This window comes from Telopea speciosissima, chromosome 7 (assembly GCF_018873765.1).
Source record: "Telopea speciosissima isolate NSW1024214 ecotype Mountain lineage chromosome 7, Tspe_v1, whole genome shotgun sequence".
NCBI classification, from domain to species: domain Eukaryota; kingdom Viridiplantae; phylum Streptophyta; class Magnoliopsida; order Proteales; family Proteaceae; genus Telopea; species Telopea speciosissima.
This window is the reverse complement of record NC_057922.1, coordinates 4,482,877-4,496,299: the sequence shown is the minus strand read 5'-3', so window position 1 is coordinate 4,496,299 and position 13,423 is coordinate 4,482,877. Positions and strand designations below refer to the sequence as shown.

The window sequence follows — 13,423 nt, the reverse complement described above, 5'->3', positions numbered from 1 at the left end:
ATATCAGGATTGTCTCCTTTAGGATTCTTAACGATAATCTCTTTCCATATTAGACTCCCATAAGGATTCAGCTTCCTCTCGAAGGTTACTTGCTAATATTGGACTCCCAACACCGACTTTCAGCATGGACAGGCCATTCCATCCTATAAATACAGAGGTTAGCACCTTTGTAAAGGGATAAATCTTTCACTATCTTGCACAATTGTTTTGCTAATTCATATCATTACTTGGAGAACTGACTTAGGCATTAGAGAGTCCCCTCCCCCCCCCCCCCCCGAAAGTCCGTTCCAATTCTCTTTTATGCCCTTTGCTTTCTAATCTTCTAAAATTAGCTTGGTCGATTTTCTACAGCAACAGTTTGACACTGTCTGTGGAAACCTCTACTTGGCTAGTAAAGCAATACACACTCTTCATTTCACTGGGAGGCCCCTGTTATAGGTAAAAGCTAGCCCAAAGGCAACAAAGATAGTCTTACATCGGTGAGTGAAAGGAAGACCCTGGTCTTTATAAGGACCGGAGTCCTCACATCCCCAGGAGGTAAGGTTCTTAACCTTGGGATCGGGATCGGTCTACGCCAAAATCGATCTGATATTGATCTGGATCGGTCAAAATCATTCTGCATCAGTCTAAAGTAGAAAATATCTCGGTTTTATTGGATAGGTCCTGGAATCGGTTAGTATCGGTAAAAAAAATATTAAAAAGATTAAAAATATATATATAAAAAATCTAAAAAACGATAATCACAGGGTTTGTGGGGGATTAACCTTATCCATTACCACCATTATCGTCAACTTATACCCTAATCCATATTTCTTTGTTTAACTTATCTTAATTTGCTTCTTCAATCTCACCCACTACCACCATTATCGCCACCTTATCCCTATTTAGGGTATGTTTTTATGGAATTAAATCTTACTTACCTACTGTAATGAAATCTCCAAGGGTTTTTATGGAATTAAATCTTACTTACCTAATGTAATGAAATCTCCAAGGGATGAAATCATTGTTTACTTTGAATAAAATTTTCCTTAATCGATTCCCCAATAAAAAAATTGGTAAGATCCCCCTAATTTTCCGAGGATTTGAAGCTACAAAATCCGGGAATATTTGCTTCAAAGTTTCGGGATGAAGAACAAGAAAACATGTTTAACCGTTTTAGTCATATGTATTGGATCGGATCGGTCGATCCCAACGAATTTCCCGATCCAACCACCATTCCATGAAACCTGAATAGGATCGGCCATGTCTCGAGATCGTTCATGATTGATACTAATCCGATCCAATCCAAGATTACGAACCATGCCAGGAGGTATTTTAAAATAGTGAGAGTGACATAAGTACCCAGATACAATATCCGGTTCAGCTTGACCAAAGTCGGATCGAATCAACTTTCGAAACCTATACTTTTGGATCGAATCAACTAATTCGAAACCTGTACTTTTCACCATTACTCATTCTTGCTTTTGTGACTTTTGAAACATTTGAAGTGGAAGCCTTCGATCATCGAGTATACCGGTGAGCAACGACTGCAAAAACAAAGGTCACCAAAGCAAATTCCAACCATGGTAGCCAGGACGAACCTGGCCACAATTACGACCTGCAGGTCAAGAGTCACCGCCCACCAGTCACTAGTCACCACTCAACAGGCCACCACAAAAGACCATGAAAAGAAAGAAAGCGACCCAGCTTGTCAAGCTTCGTAAGTCGTTATATATATACTTTTGACTTTTCAATATTCTTGACGACGTGTCATCGGTCTCATTGACATTTCCACAAATAGATGGAGAATGGCACTGTAGGTGGTCCCTGATTTCTCACTCCTATTTGGAAACGAAAGAACAATTATTGGAGTTGAAATTGAGATTCGATTATTTTGATGGGTTTTCTGCGAATCATGGAAAGATTACAGCTCCACAAGGACCACATCTCTGCAACAACATTCTTCTGCTCTTCCAAAATCAAAAGAGAGTTCAGAAAGACACAAGATAGTATTACTTACATCGTCACCTTCTTCCTTGATCTGTTTCTGTTGTTACCGAATTCTTTACCGATACCGGTTTGGAGGTAAATGGGCAACAGAAAAGGAAAAACATAAAATGGTATAGATTCGTTGAACTTGGACAGGTTTTGGGTTTGTGCTATTCTTTAGATTGTGTTCCAGTAATCATTCCAGTAAGACGAGAACCATCATGAGTGGCGAACGAACGGAAAAAAGGTACGATGGTGAAATTAGATCTCTTTGTAGTTCTTCTTAGTTATTCAAAAGATTAGGAAAAAAAAGAGAATTACTTCTTCCTTTCTTAGTCCTTCTGTTGCTATTGGGTATGTGTGTGTGCGCCTTTTCTGCATTCCTGCGATGATGATTTCTGATTCTGTCTGCCACTATCGATGGTTTCCATGTAAAGCTCTTACTTTTTTTTTTGTTTGCTGGAGGAAATCAGCCTAGACGTCCAAGTTAAACTTTTTCTTTTCTCAGTTTCTTCTCTTATGGCATTGAAACAAGCAAACCTGCAAAGTATGATTACACCAATATCCAGAAATTCTGAGTTATTTTGGATTATTGTTTCTTTGAACCTTCTTTAAAGTTTATCAAAAAAAAAAAAACCCTCTTGAAATATCTTTTCTTGGGGCCAACTGGGGCAGGGCTTACTTGTTCTCTGAGGCTACATGGGCTGGCTTTGTTTCTCTCTCTTCTCCTTGTCTTCTTATTTATGAACCCGTCGTGCATCCTTCTCATTGGTGAGTTATCGACCCCACCAGTGTCGAGAACTCTTTCCCAACATAGGAAATGGGTTGTGAATGGGTCTGTACTCTGTCCGTAGGGAATATATTTATGGATGAACCATCTCCTTGTACATATAGCAAGTCTGATGGGAGCTTAAAAGCAGACTCAGATACCCCTTTTCTCACATATCAAGTTTCAGTTCAATTGGAGTTGTCAAGTGATGAGAAGACCACCAAGAGTAACGATGACAATTATATTATGGAATTTAGCAAGTTAGCAATCCAAACTATTATTTAGTTATCCAAGAAATGATATACAACTAGATAGATACTCTATAGATTTGAACAACCGTCCATAAAACCTTTGACCTTATAGACACGTCCCACGTTCAGTGGTTGAGAGAAATGTAATAATAATGTGTTTGATCGGAGGAGCCAACCTGGATTGATCAGGATTTATATACTTGGGGGAAATTTGAATTGCTTGTACGGTTCCTTCTTTTTGGTTATCTTCTAATACAATGTTTTTTTTTTTCTTTTGCATTTTGAGGAATTAACAAGTGGTGGTGTATTTGTTATAATAAGCTGTTTGTAATACTCTCTGTTTATTGTATCAAATTTTCCTTCTCAGCATCTTTACTAGGGATCAGAATGTGAAAATAGAATCCAATATAATAAAATTGTCAATCTTTTTATCCTCCCACAGAATTTAAAATGCTCACGCAATGGGTTGATTTTCTTTATCATTAAAACATACCACAGATATTGCAATTTCATTTCCGAAACCCAACTTCTTAACAGGACAATTCAATTGATGGTTGAGAATGATCTTTTAGATGACATATCAGTTGCATCAGCCGTCACAAGTCAACACCTCCCTAAAGTCAATACCCTATCTACATAATTATTTAATTCTATAAGCTTGATAGATATAACTTCCTACTTCACCCATTGGTTTTGTATAATGTATATTCAGCTTATGATCAGAGTTTTAAATAATATTCTACTTTTAATTGGTTTGCCGTCTTGTATGTGGTATGTTAAGAGATCTAGGTACATTCCTTTTAGTTATTGATGTGGAGGATTTCCTTAAATTTGAGAAGTTTGACCTGGAAGTTCAGTTGGAAGTTACTTGGAATCTATATATAAGCATGTGGTCCTATGTAGCTCCTTGTGTGTTATGTAAGGCAGTTCATGTCTGTAGCATCTAACAAAGTCTCAGCATCTGTTCACTTTGACACTTGGTAAGATTTAAGGATAAAATCAGGGCTCAAAAACTCAAATATCACTATGGGTTCTTGACTCTTTTGTAGTTTATGTAATGGTTATTCAAGCCATATTGAGCTAGTCTGCTCCTTGAAGATGATGTGCACCTTCTTATTTTAATTGTGGTATTTCGTTATTGTTATTTATTGTTACACAACAGAAATTGAATTAGTTGCATCATTTCTGATTCATGTTTTTTTTTTATCTGGTTTTTGTTGCTTTACAGGTGAATACTTTTGTCTGTGTTGAACTTCATCAATAGCTTCTGTTCCAATGGCTCACTCATCTGGGGAGCAGTCGGAAAGGAGGGAAATAGACACTGTAGGTCTGCCTTCATCGCGCATTCATCCTGATAACCTGCGACATGTTCACAAGGTGGGCATGGCCCCGAGGCAGAATTTCTTTGAGGAATTCTCAGGCATGATTAAGGAAACATTCTTCCCAGATGACCCTCTACGTGATTTTAAGGACCAACCTCGATCAAGAAAGATCATCCTAGGCCTACAATCTGTTTTCCCAGTCTTACAATGGGGGAGAGAATACAATTTAACTAAATTCAGAGGAGACCTCATTGCAGGACTTACCATTGCAAGCCTTTGTATTCCTCAGGTAGATGAAATTCTCCAAAATATATATGAACTGATTTGTGTCCACAAAGAAACAATCATAACTCTTTTTTTAACTTTTAAAATAGGATATTGGTTATGCAAAGCTCGCAAATCTTGCTCCTCAATATGGGCTCTGTAAGTTTTTACATTGCTGGTCAAAACCTTACATTGGCTTATAAGCCTGTAATAGATTTATGTTTTCTGCTTGTTACTTTTATTTATTTCTTTCTGTTTTGTGGATTGTTACAGACACCAGCTTTGTTCCACCACTAATATATGCCTTCATGGGGAGCTCTAGAGATATTGCCATTGGACCAGTTGCTGTGGTGTCTCTTTTGCTGGGCACTTTGCTCCAAAATGAGATTGATCCCGTTAAGAATGCAGCTGAATATCAGAGGCTGGCATTCACAGCTACTTTCTTCGCTGGAATCACTCAAGCTGCACTTGGGTTTTTCAGGTTATGATTTAATATTGAGATAATTTGTTGTTTCTTGCTCCTCTCATTGCATCCTGTACCTGATGTTTTAACAGTTAAAGGTATTGAACAATACTAATATAGTTCTTATGTTGTACGTGTTTAGATTGGGGTTCTTGATTGACTTCCTATCTCATGCTGCCATTGTTGGGTTTATGGGAGGTGCTGCCATTACAATTGCACTTCAACAGCTTAAAGGGTTTCTTGGCATAAAGAACTTTACCAAAAAGAGTGACATTGTTTCAGTTATGCACTCAGTATGGGGCTCAGTACACCATGGGGTAAGCAATCTCTCACTCTTTCATTCTTTAATGAATTAGCTGGATTAACAGGTTCGAGCATATTGTTTGACCTTATGTATTATCCTGTTGATCTATAGTTCAAATTAAAGTAACTAAACTTTACTACATCTTGCAGTGGAATTGGCAGACTATAATCATAGGGTCATCATTCTTGGCTTTCCTTCTGTTTGCCAAATACCTTGTAAGAGTGCCAATTCATGTACCTCTATTTACCTGTATTTTATAGGGTTAGAAGTCCTTGTCTGACCCTCAAATGGTTTGATGGAAAACAGGGAAAGAAGAATAAGAAATTTTTCTGGGTGGCGGCAATTGCTCCATTGATCTCTGTTATCTTATCCACCTTTTTCGTTTATATTACCCGCGCAGATAAACAGGGTGTCCAAATTGTGAGTAACAAGTTCTGTTCCCCCCCCCCCCCTTTTCCTGAACTTTCATGCGAAGCAACAACTCCTGTAAACTAATACTTTGGTAACATATGAAGGTGAATCATATAAAAAAAGGTATAAATCCATCATCGGTGAATGAAATTTATTTCACTGGAAAGTACCTGGGGACAGGTTTTAAGATCGGCGTTGTGGCTGGAGTGATAGCATTGACAGTAAGCTAATTTTGCTGCCCATCTCTCAGTTTGTCCAGAAAAGTTCAATGATTGAGTTCCTGCATCTAATGACAACTCCTATGATTTACCAGGAAGCCACAGCGATTGGGAGAACATTTGCATCCATGAAGGACTATCAACTAGATGGAAACAAAGAGATGGTAGCACTAGGACTGATGAATGTTGTTGGTTCAATGACTTCTTGTTATGTGGCCACAGGTATATCTAAAATTGTTCTGTTAAGGAATGATCAATGCATATGTCCATTAGTTGTAGGGCATATGTTCTTCAACAAAGTTATATAGTGAGATTAATGGTCCTTGTATGGTAGACGGTAGATTTCTGTTAAGGAATGATCAATGCATGACACATGCTAGGGAGTTGGACCTAGAAGCATACCAAAAAGAGGTTCAATCAGACTCACTGTAATGGTGTAACCATCAGTGTATCACAATTCTTCAGAGGTCAGGAAAGGAAAAGACATGGTTCTTAAAATTCTCCCAGCAGGATGGTTATGATCACCTACAGAGTCAAATTTTGTGCATAATAGAAATACCACGAGAAAACCTGGATGTATAAGAATTATATAGCACATCAGTGTGTTGAAGCCAAATGTTTCTGTCTGTTGGTGTAATGACCTTTTTTTTCTGTCCTTGCAGGTTCTTTCTCTCGCTCGGCTGTGAACTACATGGCTGGCTGCCAAACCGCTGTCTCCAACATTGTGATGTCCTTGGTTGTTTTACTGACCTTAGAACTGATCACACCCCTCTTTAAGTATACCCCAAATGCCATTCTTGCTTCTATCATTATCAATGCTGTGATCGGCCTGATTGACATTGAAGCAGCATTGCTTATTTGGAAGATCGATAAATTTGACTTTGTCGCTTGCATGGGAGCATTCATTGGTGTTGTGTTTGCTTCTGTTGAGATTGGACTCTTGATTGCGGTAAGGAATAGAATTTGTAACCTCTCACAAACTTTCAGATTATCTGTCTATTCACATCAATTCAAAGTTGTTTGTGCTGTTTATGACAGGTCTGCATATCCTTTGCTAAAATTCTCCTACAAGTGACAAGGCCACGGACTGCAATACTTGGAAACATTCCCAGAACAACAGTCTACAGGAATGTCCAACAATATCCAGAGGCGACCAAGGCCCCTGGGGTTCTGATTGTGAGAGTTGATTCAGCAATATACTTTTCCAACTCCAACTATGTTAGGGAGAGGTAAGGATGATCTTTAGAGTCATTCTCCATCTTGATGCATTGTCCTTGCCTCTGAATTTTCTTACGAATTGTCATGTATCTTCTTTCATCTAGTATTTGAAATTTACTGCTTTATATACTAAAGTAACTTTAAAGTAGAGAAGTACTTATAATTATACATCTGTGAATCCACCACTATCCTCACCTATATCTAGTTATGCCTCTGTGAATCCACCACTATCCTCACCTATAACTAGTTATGCCATGTAGTGGTCCTACATAAAGGTCAAGACCCAATGTTTTTTGGGCCTTCTCCAATGGCTATCTTTGAATTAAAATGTCGGTTAACTTGGAAAATCCCAAAATATGTTCTATGTATTATTTGTGAGCATGTCAGATAGCATTCCTCTAGAAAATCCAAAATTCAAATGGCTAAAAGGATTGATGGTTAGGGGACTATCCACTAAAGCTTGGCACAGGCTAATCAGAAGTCAATTGGATGTCTTGATTCTTTCATATAAGAAATAGGGCATGAGTTCCCCACACTACTGGTGTGGTAGGAATCTCCCACACGACACGAATCATGGTGCAAGAAAAGTTTTACACCAATCAGGGCGTGAGAAAATGTTTCGTTCAATAGGGGGGGCCCACATGGTGTCTGAGGAGAGAGAATGTCAACATGGGGCCAACGACTCATTATGTCAGAGTATTACTTCTGGGAGAAAGTTTTTCACCACCCAAGTCCAGGTCCAGGTTGAAGACTTCATCCAAGGTGATGTGACCCTATGATTAGACCCCTAGACAGACTGTGAGTTCCATCACTAAATTCCTGCCCCCTATTGTACGTGGCTAATATACCCTTCTCCAGTCCAGTCCAATCCAAGGGTCAGATGAGGTGGATTAAAATGTTCCCAAGCCTACTCTCTCTTTGTTTGTAGTTAAAGCTTCTTTATGTAGTCCAATTTCTAAACCTGTTTCTTGCAGGATCTTGAGATGGTTAACAGATGAGGAACAAAAATTGAAAGCAAATGATCTACCAAAAATCCAGTTCTTGATCATCGAAATGTCACGTAAGCAATCACAGCTCATTCAGTTATGCTTTCTTTTTTTCACTGGTATGAAGAATGTTGGAACTTATCTTCATAATTTGTATACATTGCAGCCGTTACCGACATCGACACCAGTGGCATCCATGCCTTGGAAGAGTTATACAGTTGTCTCCAAAAGAGAAGTGTTCAAGTAAGAAACATATACTCCTGATTAGGCTCTATGGCATTGGTGATTGGAGTGTATAATCCATCATATATTTTTAAGAGTTACTGATGTTAAGAATGGAATTAACTGGAAAGAACCTGATTGATGATCGTTTAATGTTGTTATTACCAGCTTGTCATTGCAAATCCTGGGCCAGTTGTGATAGACAAGCTTCATGCATCAAAATTTACAGAGTTGATAGGCGACGACCATATCTTCCTTACAGTTGCAGACGCCGTGATGACATGCGCTCCGAAGATGGTAGAAGAAGCGTGATGGCAAGATTTTGACCAGTGATACCTACGTCCCCTTCACTCTTGAGTTCGGCTATATATATAAACTGTTTATATATATATGTGAAATAAGTGACAAAGAGAGGAATGGTGTTGAGAGGGAGAGGGAGAGGGAGAGAGAGAGAGAGAGAGAGAGAGGGGGGGGGGGGGGCGGTTGTGTTTGTTTTTTCACCTTTGTAAAGATAAAAATAGTTTGTAGGACTCTGCTCAAAGAAGAGATCGAAGCAATGTGAACCTTAACTGGGCTCGTTGTCTCTCGCTCTCTCTCTCTCTGCTAGTTGCCTGTTTCCTTTCTGCCTGTTCCATATGATATTATTGGGTCTTATAGTTGTCCTATAGGCTAAACGCGGGAGCCTTGTGCACTGGGTACGATCTTTTATAGTTGTCCTATAGAATTGTCCTTTAAGTTCGCATAGCACCTCTCCATTTCACCTATCACTTTCTAATCCTGTACTTGAGTTATATTTTGTTCTATTTCTTTTTGTATTTAATTATGATTAAGTCAAAATATCAAAATACTAATAGTTTCAGGAAAATCATTATCTTTATTTTTCTCTCCCCTTCCCTTTCTCTCCTTACATGTTTCCATGAATGCAACCAAAACATAACCATCATTAACATCTAAGAGTCCAAATAGTTAGCTTCCATGCCAATAGAGTTATATTGTAGGTAAGATACTTAAATCAAGTAACAACGATTTCAATTCAACTCTAATGATTGAACTTTTGAATTCCTCATTTGCATATTAGGGTTAGGGAGAATAAAGAATCACATATGAGAGTGAAAGAGTACCATAACATGTTGACATACAATCTTGACAATAAAATCAGGGTCCACCACCTTAGCCTAGTGGGGTGGTTTCTAACATTGATTTGAGTAAAGCAGCAGTTGGACAAGAAAGTGTGCCACTGTGCCATGGCCCCCCATTTTGCTTCATGAGATACAGAGGACGCCACTAAGTATAAAGAATGTAAGCCAGGAAAGCGGGTAGATACACTCAGATTCCTAGACTGAAATTGCTTCTAGCAATAAAATATACAAATGTAAAAAGGATCCAATGAAGTGGTGGACATCAAACTATTAAAGAACTCCTAAAAAGAAGGAATACAAAAAATAAGGCACAAATGTTTTTGCATGACCCACAAGAAAGGTCTTCTTTGATAACCAACCGCCTTATTCTTTCATTAGGAATAATGATGTGACAATTCAGATCGTTGAATAGAGGCTACATGATCTGAATTGGTCAAATGTCAAATTTTGGAATCTAAATTGATCATATAGTGCTCCTTAGCTTGCATCCACATGTGTGTTCACACACGTCTACGGTACTCCAACCTCTATTTGTAGTATCTTATAAACCTAATTTTTCAAAGCTTTGTTTTGTCATTTGACAAACTCCATTTGGACTGATTTTTTTATATATGAATATAGAAGACTTTAGGGTTTATCTATCCATGCATAAATTTTAGGTTTTATCTGAACTACCAAATGATCGTCTTCGTTTGTGGGCCATATAGAATTCACGTGCTCATTTTTTTTTTGGGGTAGAACACGCGCTCATTAGAAGGTGGACTTTGATCTCTCAACTGAATTAATTTGGGTAAATTACACGTCACCTCCTAGTTTTTGAAAAAACTCAAATCACCCCTTCTACAGTAACGGTGTTAGTCTGTTGTTAGTTATTGGTGTGAAAGGACTATTTTACTTTTGTACTAAAACATTAGAATTAAATTTATAATACTACCCTTCCTTCATTTTCAACATTGGTCAAGAGTAGTTTAGGGATTTAAATTTATTTAACTGGCTGACATCATCACTTAACAACATAAAACTAACGGTAGGGACTAATTTGACATCATCACCTAATTTTTTTTTTCAGAACAGTCGACCATGATTAGCTTATCAAAATAGTTCAAATATTAGTCACTTGGCAGATCAGATGAAATCCAAATTTTATAGATTGGTAGTCCCTAAGATCCCCTGCTACTCACATGTAAAATTAACTAAAAAGAAATTTGCTAAACCAACTTGACAATCTGCTGTTACACAGTAACATTAATGAAAAAGCTTGTGGAGTATCAGATGGGTTAACCAATACATATAATTAGAAGTGTGATTGGATTAGCAAGCTAAATCATATTATATTTAAAAGTAATAACTAAAACTATAAAAAATGGCAATTATCAGATTATTGTATATGTTCTTACTCTGTGAATCCTGAGCTGGTGTACAAACTTGAAGCATCCAAGTTAAGGGTAGTAGATCTTCCAGATTACTTCAAAAATGGTAGCTAGGAGAAGCATGGTGAGAAGATTCACTATCAAATCCTTTGAACTTGTCTTTCATGGAATAACTGAAGCATGCATGCATCTTGAAAGACTTGAACACTACAACACCAAAAACCTTTTACTTGCAGAAGTAACCATGAGGAGATAGCTCTAGCTAGGCAAATGAGTGTGTTTTCTCTTTTAGATTCCTCAAATTTGAAACTGAAAGAAGATAGAGAACAGAAATGAAGCTATATAAGAAACTAGTGCATGCTGAGACTAAATTTTTAATGGCTTTTAACAGTCAAAAGAGGACAAGAAGCAATTATAGAGGACCACAATAATGGTCAACACACGACCCCACTAAACTCATCAGCCTCTCTCTCTCTCTCTCTCTCTCTTTCTCTCTCTAATTGGGAAAGTGTTCTCAATCTGAGAGGAGTGTACGGATTATTATTCATTTTCTTGTCTGGTCTATTTTTTCAACTCTCTCTCTCTTTCTCATTTCTCAATGGAAAAGTGTTCTCTATCTGAGAGTAACTAAGCCAATAGAAATGTACGGATTATTATTTGCTTCATTTTCTTGTCAGGTCTATTTGTTCAAGTTCTTCTATTAGGAGGATGGAAAGATCACCTTATCCCTTGTCCTAACGCATTGCCCGGGTGGGATCCATTCATCTTATTAGAGGGATTTGGGAAAATGGATCGGCCAGGAATTAGAGCAAATAATTTTCTAAAAATGTATTGGAAAAGAACAATAGGTACCGGATTTCCATTTTTCATAAGATGGGGTGGTCATTTTATCTTTTTCTATGTCTTTTCCCTTCAAAATCAAAATCCACTTGAAAAGAAGAAGGATTATGATTCAAAGTGATCAATTTTTATGATCCAATTCCGATTCTTGAAACCATGATTGAAGCCCATGCGTCATTGCATCGGTTAGGAAAGATTTGAGAATTTCCGGAGAACATGACCGATCGATCCACTTGTTGTAACTTTAATAATTGGAAACAGAGATGACGTCTTTCAATGAATTGATGAATGCTATCGAGAAAAGCAGGCAGATACATTTGGGTTTTTAATATTTGAAATCTAAGAGGATTCCAGTCGTTGCAAGTTGCAATTTGATAATACCTTTTTCCTTTTTGGCAAATTTACACATATCATCCCTGAGATTTGACGAAAGGATATTTTCACTTTCCAATTTTGGAAAATTCTACGTATCCCCTGAGGTTTGCAAACGGTAACAAATAAGTCCATTCCATCAATTCATAACTAATACTGTTAAAAATTTAAAGTGATCTGATAGAATTGCCCTTGCAAGAAACCAAAAAAAAAAAACCTGCAACTCATTTTCCCCAGTTATGGAACATCATAAATTTCAGATTTGTTGTCCCTTAGGACTTTTGGATTGATCCAAATCGATTACCCCATCACCAAACAACAACCCTGGATCATAATATACGCAATCTTATCTCCAATTCACGAAGAGCCTGTTTCCCAACTTGAAAACACAACCATCCGCCCTCTATGTAATTCATATAGTTAATAAAAACAAAAAAGAAAATTCTGATAATTGGTAATATTCAAGAATTGATGCTAAATACATCTCTTCTGTCTCTCCTAGGATTTTTCCCATGGCAAACTTTGAATAAAATTTCATCTTGACAAACAATTCAGAGCTAAACATATGAGCAATTTGCGTTCAGAAAATGAAATGAAATCAAAATTGTTTTCGAGAGAAACGTTCAGAAGTATCGAAGCAACAACAGAAACAAAGGAGAAGAAGAAGATGAAATAGTAACATAGGCGAACTTTTTTCCCCTTCTGCAATCGCATCTGGAAAAGGCTATAATGTGAATCTGATTGAAAATATACTCAGTCAATCTCCTTGGAAACGCTAACCCTACTTTCTCCCTCCAAATCAAGCCTCAAGTCGGCGATTTTTCTCTCAAGAAAAAAACCCTCTCTGCTTCTAGTTCTACATCTATCAACGCCAACGATAATTCTAAGGAGAATGGTGGAACTCATATCATTGGATTTGCTTGGAGAGACTTGAGTGAATTTCATGGCCGCCCAGATGGGTTTTTGTCTGGGGTTGCAGTGATGGCGAAGACGGTTTTGCCGGTGACCAAACGGATTGTAGTTAGATTCCGGTGGGGTGTGAATTTTCCCTTTGATTTAGGGCTGGTTAGGTGTAAATTGATTTCCCATACCTGGAACTCATCTTCCCCAGTCGATTTTGGGAAGGATGAGTTGCAGGATTGAGCAAGATGACCGTTCAGGAGAAGAGAATGCTGCCTGAGTTCAAGGGTAAGCATACCCGGTTCGTGAACAACGAGGATGACGAGATTGAAGGAGCAGAGGAGGTCTATGTTTCCGCTATTTCACCTGGAGTCCTGCGTTTGAAGGGTTTGCTCACTCCGGAAGG

General features: G+C 37.9%; 1 protein-coding gene across 1 annotated transcript; it reads left to right on the top strand.

Annotated features, from left to right (window-relative positions):
- The first annotated feature begins 1,846 nt into the window (after nucleotides 1-1,846).
- Nucleotides 1,847-8,820, top strand: LOC122668875 (sulfate transporter 1.2-like). Its single transcript, XM_043865440.1, has 14 exons — nucleotides 1,847-2,215; nucleotides 4,217-4,599; nucleotides 4,685-4,733; nucleotides 4,848-5,055; nucleotides 5,180-5,354; nucleotides 5,491-5,556; nucleotides 5,648-5,761; nucleotides 5,857-5,973; nucleotides 6,066-6,192; nucleotides 6,633-6,919; nucleotides 7,009-7,199; nucleotides 8,163-8,248; nucleotides 8,341-8,417; nucleotides 8,565-8,820. The coding sequence occupies exons 2-14, from the start codon at nucleotides 4,264-4,266 to the stop codon at nucleotides 8,706-8,708; spliced, it is 1,977 nt and encodes a 658-aa protein (XP_043721375.1). The 5' UTR covers nucleotides 1,847-2,215; nucleotides 4,217-4,263; the 3' UTR covers nucleotides 8,709-8,820.
- The last annotated feature ends 4,603 nt before the right edge of the window (nucleotides 8,821-13,423 follow it).

What these genes read in the sequence shown, in the direction of transcription:
- LOC122668875 (XM_043865440.1), top strand. Translation starts at nt 4,264, where the DNA reads ATGGCTCACTCATCTGGGGAGCAGTCGGAAAGGAGGGAAATAGACACT. An exon ending in ATAAACAGGGTGTCCAAATT is followed by an intron (nt 5,762 to 5,856) that starts GTGAGTAACAAG and finishes TAACATATGAAG; the next exon opens with GTGAATCATATAAAAAAAGG. An exon ending in TCCAACTATGTTAGGGAGAG is followed by an intron (nt 7,200 to 8,162) that starts GTAAGGATGATC and finishes TGTTTCTTGCAG; the next exon opens with GATCTTGAGATGGTTAACAG.